The 10147-nt window shown below is 45.4% G+C and overlaps 1 protein-coding gene across 1 annotated transcript; it reads left to right on the plus strand.

Annotated features, from left to right (window-relative positions):
• The first annotated feature begins 473 nt into the window (after positions 1-473).
• LOC147893231 (Nucleic acid-binding, OB-fold-like protein) lies at positions 474-2217 on the plus strand. The gene is made up of 3 exons (XM_087386110.1): positions 474-918; positions 1014-1220; positions 1303-2217. Exons 1-3 carry the CDS (start codon positions 511-513, stop codon positions 1444-1446), a joined length of 759 nt encoding a protein of 252 aa, XP_087242236.1. The 5' UTR covers positions 474-510; the 3' UTR covers positions 1447-2217.
• Positions 2218-10147: the final 7930 nt, after the last annotated feature.

Consider the following 10147-nt stretch of genomic DNA (forward strand, 5'->3'; position numbering starts at 1 on the left):
GTGTGCCAAAAATGTGTATGGATACAATGAGTAAAGAGGTGGTGGATAGACACGTGCCCACCAAAATCCTAGTGCCCTCAAACTAGTCGTAGATTGGGTGGGTGTGTAAGAGCGCCTCCTCGCATGCACCAGTAGCGCTCTCAGTGCCACTGGCATTAACATTGCACAACCCCATGCTTCCTGGAACGTTGAATCAACTGCAAGCTCTAGGATTGGATTGCTAGCCCAGCTTTCCGATTTTGAGAATTTTAGTCCAGCATTGGACTGGGACGTTGGGTAAATTGTTAGACTATTCGGTAAATTGTTGCTTTCATAGGGCTTTGGAGATGTTTTCTAACGCCTACGATGACAGAAAAAGTCGGCTTCAATCCGGTGCAGCCTGCCGGTGACCCTCTAACCATCCTGAGAGTGTGCGTGGGGGGGGGGACGTCTAAGTGACGTGGAGCATGAGAGTGTGTGTAGGGAAAGGATTCTATAGGGGAGAGTGGCAAAAGAAGGAAGAGTGAAGGGATGGCGTTGAGGGGGGGGCTGCTGAGCTGCATAGCTCGAGCTTCATTGCCCTTTTCTTCTTCTTCTTCTTCTTCTTTTTCACCTGCTTCATCTTTTTCTTCATCTTCAACATCTTCCATTTGCTTCATCAGATCATTTCCCTCTTCCTCCCACCTCTCCCTCCATCCATCGCTTGCCCTTTGCTGCACTTCCCCTTCTCCCTCCCTCCATTCCCCTCCTCCTCCCTCTTCCCCTCACCCCTCCCCTGACCTCCACTCCCTTGACATCCGCGTCGGCAAAATCGTTAAAGCCTGGAAACACCCCGAAGCTGACTCCCTCTACGTCGAAGAGGTCGACCTCGCCGAACCCGATGGCCCCCGCACCATCTGCAGTGGCCTCGTCAAGTTCGTCCCTGAAGACCAGCTCCAGGTCTGGAACCTTTTCTCTGCCTGCTTCGTTGCTTCTTTTGATGCTCCGTTTGCAACATTTTTTGATTGGAAATCGTTGCCTCGTTGCTCTTGCAGGGGAGAGCTGTCATGGTCTTGGCAAACCTGAAGCCTCGTAACATGCGAGGGGTTAAGTCTAATGGCATGCTGCTTGCAGCTTCCGATGGTTCTCATGAAAATGTGGAGCTCCTCTCTCCTCCCGACGGCTCCCTTCCAGGCGAACGTGCTTGGTTCGGTTCAGAGGCTGATAAAGAATCTCAAGCAGAGGCGGCGACTCCAAATCAGGTACATTGCTTTGAGGATTGCTTTTCCTGGTCTGTAAAAGGTCTGTTCTTTTTTGACGGTTTATCGCTGTGCAATCGCTCAGGTGCAAAAGAAAAAAATTTGGGAAGCAATTCAACCTGATTTGAAAACTACGGAAGATTGTGTCGCGACGTATAAGGGCATACCCTTGCGAACTGCAGCGGGCGTGGTCACATGCAAGTCTTTGAAGGGGGCGAACATTGCCTGATATAGCTGTGTATTGTTCTGTCTATACAGCCAGGGGAGTTTGACAATGCACCTACACCACCATTGTTACTTTCTTTAGGGGGACGTTTGCTGAGGCCGATACTTGCCAGCCTTCCGGATTCTAAAAGCGAAGTCTGCTTATATTCAATCGTGTCAACAGATTTCCATACCTTTCTTTGGACTGTGGAAATGTATTGTGAGAAAGATACGAAAGGATGTAACTCAATTAATAAAGTTCTGCAATCCTTGAAAGCATGCATGCTTCCTTTGTTTTAAAGCAAGTACGCATAACCAGTACTTACATCATTACCTGACGTATTGAAACTTAAGTGGCTCCTGATCCTTATTATGCTTGGAGCTCGCAATGCCAGCAGCAACCTCGTATATAAGATGAACAATGCCTATCGTTCCATTGAATTACTGGTGAGGGTTTTTTTCCCACTGCCAAGAATTTGTGGGGATCCCGTGGGGGACCAGTTGATGGCATTTAACCTCCTTGATGGCCATAAACTGCACATCTATTTTCCTGTTTAGTGATGAGTTTGGGCATTTTGTTTTGTTTGTCATCTTGGAAATCTATTATAACACCAATGAAATACCAGGTGTACGGATCTTTTAGTCTCTGAGGATTTACAATCAGTCCTGATCTATGAGTTATTGAGGATTGTAGCCCAGAATGGTGTACGATGATCCATCCTTTGCAGTTGGAACATATGGCTAACTGATTTACATGCACCTGATGACATTGATCAGAGACGTCTAAAGATTATTTTAAAGATAAGTCTTTAAATTGCTCATGCCTCTTTGAGGGTTGTTTCAGCATGCTCTGGTATTAATATAGCATTGTCCCTGGGCCGTGCTTTTGTCATAGTAGCTAGTCCCTGCTATGCGAGATGGAGTTTATGGTTTTCAATCTTATGAGTGACTATCGTGAGATTGAAACTGCACTATGTTGTATTTTTAGAGGATGAGCTTGGGAATCTTCCTGAATTCATCTAGGTATATGCTTTTGCTGTATTAGCGGACATGTTAATTTCACCTTGTGACGTTTTCGTCCAAGTTGTGGCATGCTGGTATTGTGATAATTCTTTCTATCTTAAACGGTGCGTTGCCCTATCAGCTAGCCTTAGATGCTCGTTTGGGAGAGACTAAATGAAATCGCTTAGACTTACCAGAATTTGATAAGATTGAACTTTTAATTGCTTCAATTTGAAAGCTGAAAAATGGATCTTTAAGCCTCTGTGGCTTCACACAATTAGTCCTGTTCTATGAGTTATCGAGGAGTTGGAATATATGCCAAACTGATTTACATGCATCTGATGGCATTGATCAGAGAAGTCTGTAAAGACGATTTAAAAGGCAAATCTTATAATTGCTCATGTTTCTTTGAGGGTTATTTCAGCCTACTGTGGTATTAATGTAGCATTGTCTTTTGGTCCATGCTTTTTCTCCCATCCATGCCATGACACTCTTTTTTTGCTTTAGAATACTCATTTTAGCGGGTTCATAGCTGATTTTATTCCTCAGCCATGCATTTTATAAGGTGCTTATGTGGTCTCATTTAAAAAAGAGTTGGTGTGTGAGAGGTGACCTTACCTTCAGTTGCAGGTTCCCTTATACGTCTGGACCCTTAACAGTCTTTTGAGAATGATACAAGTAAATACGACATGTGAGGACCAGATATAAGAAGGTTTACAGACATGGCACCTGGGCCTGTTTTTTATGGTTACCAGATCTGGAATTGATGTAGTCGTCAATGGCTTGATGTTACCAAGTTGCGGCCTGCTGGTATTGTGATAATTCTTTCTATCTTAAATGGTGCGTTGCCCTATCAGCTAGATTTAGATTCAGATGCTCGTTGGGGAGAGACTAAAATGAAAATGTTTAGACTTCATGGGCAGTTGTAGCTTGAATGAAGAGATTTTGGGCTACCTTTTGATTAGCCTTCTCCTTTAGTGCTAGCCTTCATCATGGCTGAGTCTGCCCTTCACGTCCGGAGTGCCGACAGAAACTCAGTACGAAGACTTTGTATAAATGGATGCTCAAGTATGTGTGGGTGTGTGGATTTGTATGTGTGAGAGCATATTTTTATACTATGGTCTACACCCACTGTTGGGCGCTGATGATGTCAGTGGGGATGTCATAGTAGCTAGTCCCTGCTATGCATGATGGAGTTTATGGTTTTCAACCTTGTGAGTGACTATCATGAGATTGAAACTGCACTATGTTGTGTTTTTAGAGGATGAGTTTGGGAATGTTCCTAGATTCATCTAGGTATATGCTTCTGCCGTATTAGTGGACATGCAAATTTCACCTTGTGAAGTTTTCGTCCAAGTTGCGGCCTGCTAGTATTGTGATAATTCTTTCTATCTTAAATGGTGCGTTGCCCTATCAGCTAGATTTAGATTTAGATGCTCGTTGGGGAGAGACTAAAATGAAAATGTTTAGACTTCACAGGCATTTGTAGCTTGAATGAAGAGATTTTGGACTACCTTTTGATTAGCCTTCTCCTTTAGTGCTAGCCTTCATCATGGCTGAGTCTGCCCTTCACCTCCGGAGTGCCGACAGAAACTCAGTACGAAGACTTTGTATAAATGGATGCTCAAGTATGTGTGGGTGTGTGGATTTGTATGTGTGAGAGCATATTTTTATACTATGGTCTACACCCACTGTTGGGCGCTGATGACGTAAGTGGGGATGTCATAGTAGCTAGTCCCTGCTATGCATGATGGAGTTTATGGTTTTCAACCTTGTGAGTGACTATCATGAGATTGAAACTGCACTATGTTGTGTTTTTAGAGGATGAGTTTGGGAATGTTCCTGGATTCATCTAGGTATATGCTTCTGCCATATTAGCGGACATGCAAATTTCACCTTGTGAAGTTTTCGTCCAAGTTGCAGCCTGTTGGTATTGTGATAATTCTTTCTATCTTAAATGGTGCGTTGCCCTATCAGCTAGATTTAGATTTAGATGCTCGTTGGGGAGAGACTAAAATGAAAATGTTTAGACTTCACAGGCAGTTGTAGCTTGAATGCAAGAGATTTTGGACTACCTTTTGATTAGCCTTCTTCTTTAGTGCTAGCCTTCATCATGGCTGAGTCTGCCCTTCACCTTCGGAGTGCCGACAGAAACTCAGTACGAAGACTTTGTATAAATGGATGCTCAAGTATGTGTGGGTGTGTGGATTTGTATGTGTGAGAGCATATTTTTATACTATGGTCTACACCCACTGTTGGGCGCTGATGACGTCAGTGGGGATGTCATAGTAGCTAGTCCCTGGAAATGTAATTTTGAGGTGAAATGAAGCAACGTATTCTCAACACAACTGGCAAGGGAGAAATATTGTGCTTCTCTCCTATTTTTGACATAAATAAGCTTTACTGAACACAAGCTTTTTCTGTTATTTTAGGTGAATTCTTTTATTGTCAATGTTTATTGAAGTCAAAAGTGTTAACATTAGTGTGAAGGTGCCATGCTCCTTTGTGATTCTTTGCAACTTATCAATGGCTCCTGAAGTTTGGAAAGCTGTTGAAGATATTTTGGGGTTTACAGTAGAAGAGTACTTGATCAAAGTTTTGGGAGCTCTTTTGTGCACCTTGTGTGATGTTCTAGCTGTACCCTTGGGCAAATTAAGACTAGCATGTTATTGGACTGTCAATCCTATTGGGACAGTTTATCTCATCCATTGCTGTACCTCATGTGGTTTCCTATTGCCACGATGGGGCATTAAGTTGTGCATATTGAAAGTGTTAGCATCATGTATAATAGGAGTACAATTTCTTTGGCAGTCTAGTAGGCACACAATATAAATTGACCATGTGAATTGTTATGGTAAGTGAAGGGTTTAACATATTTCATCTCTATGACTGGGCCTTATATTTTTGATGCACCATAGGACACAACAAACGAACTAAATATAAAGGCAAGGATCTATAGATTTATGCTCAAATAGATCTCACCTTCCATGGAAGAAGATGGAAATAATACACAACAAATGAGCTAGATACAAAGGTAAGGATCTATAGATTTATGCTCAAATAGATCTCACCTTCCATGGAAGAAGATGGAAATTCGGCACCATCAACATGCCCAAGACAAAACAACACAAGCACCCGGACACAGGAGGTCAAGAACTTTTGTATTTGCATTTTGGACTTTGAAGTCAATTATTGATAGATTGAGCAAGATGGAAAATCAAGTGGTTCCCATTAAAAATGCAAACTTTAAAATAAGAGAGGCATAGTCTCAATGTCTTGGTTTTTCATCTTGCTTGGTTTCGACCTAAATAAATCTTCATTAAGCCATGTACTTGGAGTGCTTTGAGTTTTGTGTTGTTCATAGTGACAATCATAGCACATGTGAAGACTAGAGGGCGTCCCAAATCTCTTGCAACTTTTGGGAGACAATGCCTGATGATAGAGTGAATACCTTTGACGTGTAATTCTAGGCTGCACAATGATGTTGTCTCCTTTTAAAATGTAGCACATTGTCAGTGCTACCATGGTTTGTGCCTTGAAACCTGAAGAGGAGAAATGGGAGAGGAAAGATTAAGACTTTTGAAATTTCATGAAGAGGGAGAGCATGGCTTTGGCAATCTCGAAAGGAGAGAAAACTTGATTAAAGATCTTGAAAGGAGAGAAAACTCAACTTTAATCAAAGAGGTGGGGCGGGGGGGGAAGATTGATTTAAGGCAGTTAGAACAAGAGGGTGGGCAATCCAAGAATTCATCATGAAGCCTTGAAATAGATGAAAGTACATTGGCATGTAAGGTGGCATGGGTGTTGGAATGGTCACCTCCCCATCTATAAGCCCCCATATGAGGAGAGCGTGGGGGAGGGGGACCTAGGGCAGAAGATGCCCAGAGAAGAGAGAGAGAGGGGGTTGCCACATGGGTAGCACCTCACAAGAGAAGAAGGCTGCAACAGATGGCGCGAATTACAGTGCAGATGGCGGGGACAGCAAGCCCTAGATGTGACCTGGCAGGGTGCGATGACATCAGTAGTGTACGGCGTTGCACACGTGGCTGGAGAGAACTTGGCAGAGGGCAGAACCAGTAGGCCTAGTAGAGCAGCAATGGGGCTGACAATGGGTAGTGGCATGCCTTATATAGGCTTGGGCCTTGCCTGGATTGGAGGGCCAAAAGCCCTAGAAGTGTGGGCCAAAGGGCCCTAGTTTTGGAGCCCTTAAAGGGCTGGTTTTGGGGTAGACTGGTCGGCCCAAACAGACCAGCTAGTCGGTCCATTTAGGGCTGGTTGGTTGATTACTTCAAGGGGCCCTTGGGGGCCTATAAAAGCAGAGGCCACAGGCCTCATTTCACATCCAACAGTTTAGCAAAAAAGGCAGCAGACAGGAGCAGCCAAAAGACACTTACTTGGGCCTCATCCTGGAGGTGAAGGAGAGTAGAAGGTGTGCTGCAGACTGAGCTCTCAAGGGCTGAACCTTGGCTGTCTCTCAGGGCAGCAAGGTGTTGTGATCTGGACGGAAAGTCTACAGAAGCTCGAGGTGGAGCACGCAGGCTTGAGTCTAGAGATAGCCAGCAGATAGGAGGAGGACCTTGTGGTAAGTGGCAATAATCATAGGGACTACGGTGGACTCCGTTCTTCCACATATCCAGTTGGGCGAGACGTCAATAGGCATGGGTCACCGTGAAGGATTTGTACAAGACGGACAACACCTCCCAGATTTTGCTTCTTCAACATCAACTCTACAATCTTGATTTGGAAGAAGGAGATACGGTACATAGCCATTTGACGAAGGTCAAGGTGGTGAGGGATCAACTGGCAGCAATTGGTCAGAAGACAGACTCATGCCATTTGTCCTTGATGGTACTGAGGAGGCTACCTCGGAATTTCAAGAGTTTTGTTACGACTGTGACAGTAGGACAGAGGACCACACCTCTCATGTTTGAGGAGTTGGGTCCATTACTGCCACAGGAGGAAGCTCGAGAGAAGCTCTACAACGAGGACAAAGACGACAAGGCGATGCTGGCGAAGGATTCCGTTGGCAAAGGAAAGGGCAAGCCTAACAGTGGCAAGTCCAAGAAAGATGACTCTGACGACGAGGGGACTTCTAAAAGGAAGAAGCAGAAGAAGTGCTTCTACTGTGATACACTAAGACATTTTGCAAAGGACTGCAGAAAGAAAAAGGCGGATCAGAAAAACAAAAAGGAGTCTGACTCAGATTCAGAGGGAGAGGCCAAAGCAAATGTGGTAATCAAAGAGTTGCTCCTGGTGACATCACCGAGTGTTACCGAGGTCAGATATGTTGATCCAAAAATCACAGTAAGGATGTTTGACATAGAGATGTGGGTCGACGAGGAGTCAGATGCCTTTGTGAAGGTGAAGGACAACATGGAGCGCTTGGTACCTTCCAGGTGTGTGGCTATTGACACTAACACGAGGGTGGATTCCATGGAGGGCTCTGGGCTCTCATGGTCAGATGGATGCTGTACTTCAGAAGGGAACAGTACAGGATTACACAGGATATTGGCGGGTGCCTCAATGAGGTACACGGTTTGCTTTCAGGGCAAAAATACAAGCAATACAACAGTCTGGTATGTACTTGATATTTTGCATTTGAGCCTTTATAGCATGGTGTGGAGAGACTCTATTCTTCATTTGTCTCAGGTGATACGAGATTGGAAGAAATTGGCCTTCTTCGAAGGCAGAAGGGGAAGTATTCGTGCTTCTTCAAATCTCAGACGTAGATTGCTAGAAGGTGATGGACAAAGAGTACTGAAGCCAGAAGAGTACCTACTTGAGAACTCAGCGAGAGTTCATGGTCCAGGTTACCTAGAAATATTCATTGGTTACAGACCTTGCCAAAGGAAGGACGGGTTGAAGCAGACCCTCATAGCATGGCGCCTGGAAGACTCCAGGTTGTTCATTCATTATAAGGGGGACAACTGGAAGATTGTGACGGATGGATTGCTGGAGTTCCAAGGCAGGAATGTGACAGAAGAAGGTGGTGCCAGGAGGTGCTACTAGAGATGGACCTGTGTACCAGGGTGGTGTGCGAGAGCAGAACCAGACATGGTGGAGAAGGAGCCACTGGATGAAAAGCCAGGAAAAGATTTCGACATCGAAAAGTTCCAGAGGACTACGACCAGGGAGTTACTGGAGCATCTTCATCGATGTGTTGGCATTGGGCCTGGATGTGTCGGTGAGAGGGGGTGTTGGAATGGTCACCTCCCCATCTGTAAGCCCCCATATGAGGAGAGCATGGGGGAGGGAGACCTAGGGTAGAAGATGCCCAGAGGAGAGAGAGAGAGAGGGGGGGGCTGCCATATGGGCAGCACCTCACAAGAGAAGAAGGCTGCAACAGATGGCGTGAATTACAGTGCAGATGGTGGGGACAGCAAGCCCTAGATCTGACCTGGCGGGGCGCGATGACATCAGCAGTGTACGATGCTGCACACGTGGCTGGAGAGAACCTAGCAAAGGGCAGAACCAGCAGGCCTGGTAGAGCAGCAAATGGGGCTGACAATGGGCAGTGGCATGCCTTATATAGGCTAGGCCCTTGCCTAGATTGGAGGGCCAAAAGCCCTAGAAGTGTGGGCCAAAGGGCCCTAGTTTTAGAGCCCTTAAAGTGCTGGTTTTGGGGCGGATTGGTCAGCCCAAACAGACCAACCAGTCGGCCCATTTAGGGCTGGTTGGTCGGTTACTTCAAGGGGCCCTTGGGGGCCTATAAAAGCAGAGGCCACAGGCCTCATTTCACATCCAACAGTTCAGTAGAAAAGGCAGTAGACAGGAGCAGCCAAAAGACACTTCCTTGGGCCTCATCCTGGAGGTGAAGGAGAGTAGAAGGTGTGCTGCAGACTAAGCTCTCAAGGGCTGAACCTTGGCTGTCTCTCAGGGCAACAAGGTGTTGTGATCTGGACGGAAAGTCTACATAAGCTCGAGGTGGCATGCGGGCTCGAGTCTAGAGATAGCCAGCAGATAGGAGAAGGACCTTGTGGTAAGATCAGAGGACCACACCATTGGTGGGACTCTGGATCTATCCCTCTTGTATTGTGTCCATAGTTTTGGACGGAAATATATATTTTGGTGGTTTCTCTATCTGGTCGGTTCATTGTCTATTGATGAGTCTGCACATCTATTGAATGCACATAAGTAAAGAAGTTTGTGATTTCACACCCACACCACACTATGTGAGCTCCTGGGCATTACTTTAAGTCTTCCATTGTGCGCACCCTTTGTTCAGTCATTTCTAACAATGGGGAGCCTACATATGATTGCTCTCCTTTGGCACTAGGCTCTGATAGCTAGGCGACCTCTTGCTTTGCCTCCCTCTTTTCTTATCACCATGCTCCTCCCATGCAGTATGATTTCTAATCTCCTACCATCACTTCTTGCAATTTGGTTGGTTCTAGTTGGGGTGGGGCAACCACTTTTGCTTGGGACACCCTTCCTTGTCATGGCTACTTGGCCTCACCTTGATGCTAGCCACCCTATCTCCTTCAATGCCTTTGCAAGGTAGGTTTCCTCTACTCAATGCTTAGTTGGATCCCTTTCCACTACAAACATCCTCCATCCTTTCCCAAGGTTTTTATCCCAAATGAAATACTAGGTCATTCTTAGCATCCCCTACACTAGGTTGTAATTGGGACCACCCTTGTGCTAGGTATCACTCCATTTGCCAAATATAGAAATTCATTAATTTTGGTGTCTTAGCCTTTCAAACCCAGTCGCAACCTAGCCAA

Source organism: Dipteris shenzhenensis, chromosome 15 (assembly GCF_047967505.1).
Source record: "Dipteris shenzhenensis isolate YYH24624 ecotype China chromosome 15, Dip_SZ_1.0, whole genome shotgun sequence".
In the NCBI taxonomy this organism is placed as follows: domain Eukaryota; kingdom Viridiplantae; phylum Streptophyta; class Polypodiopsida; order Gleicheniales; family Dipteridaceae; genus Dipteris; species Dipteris shenzhenensis.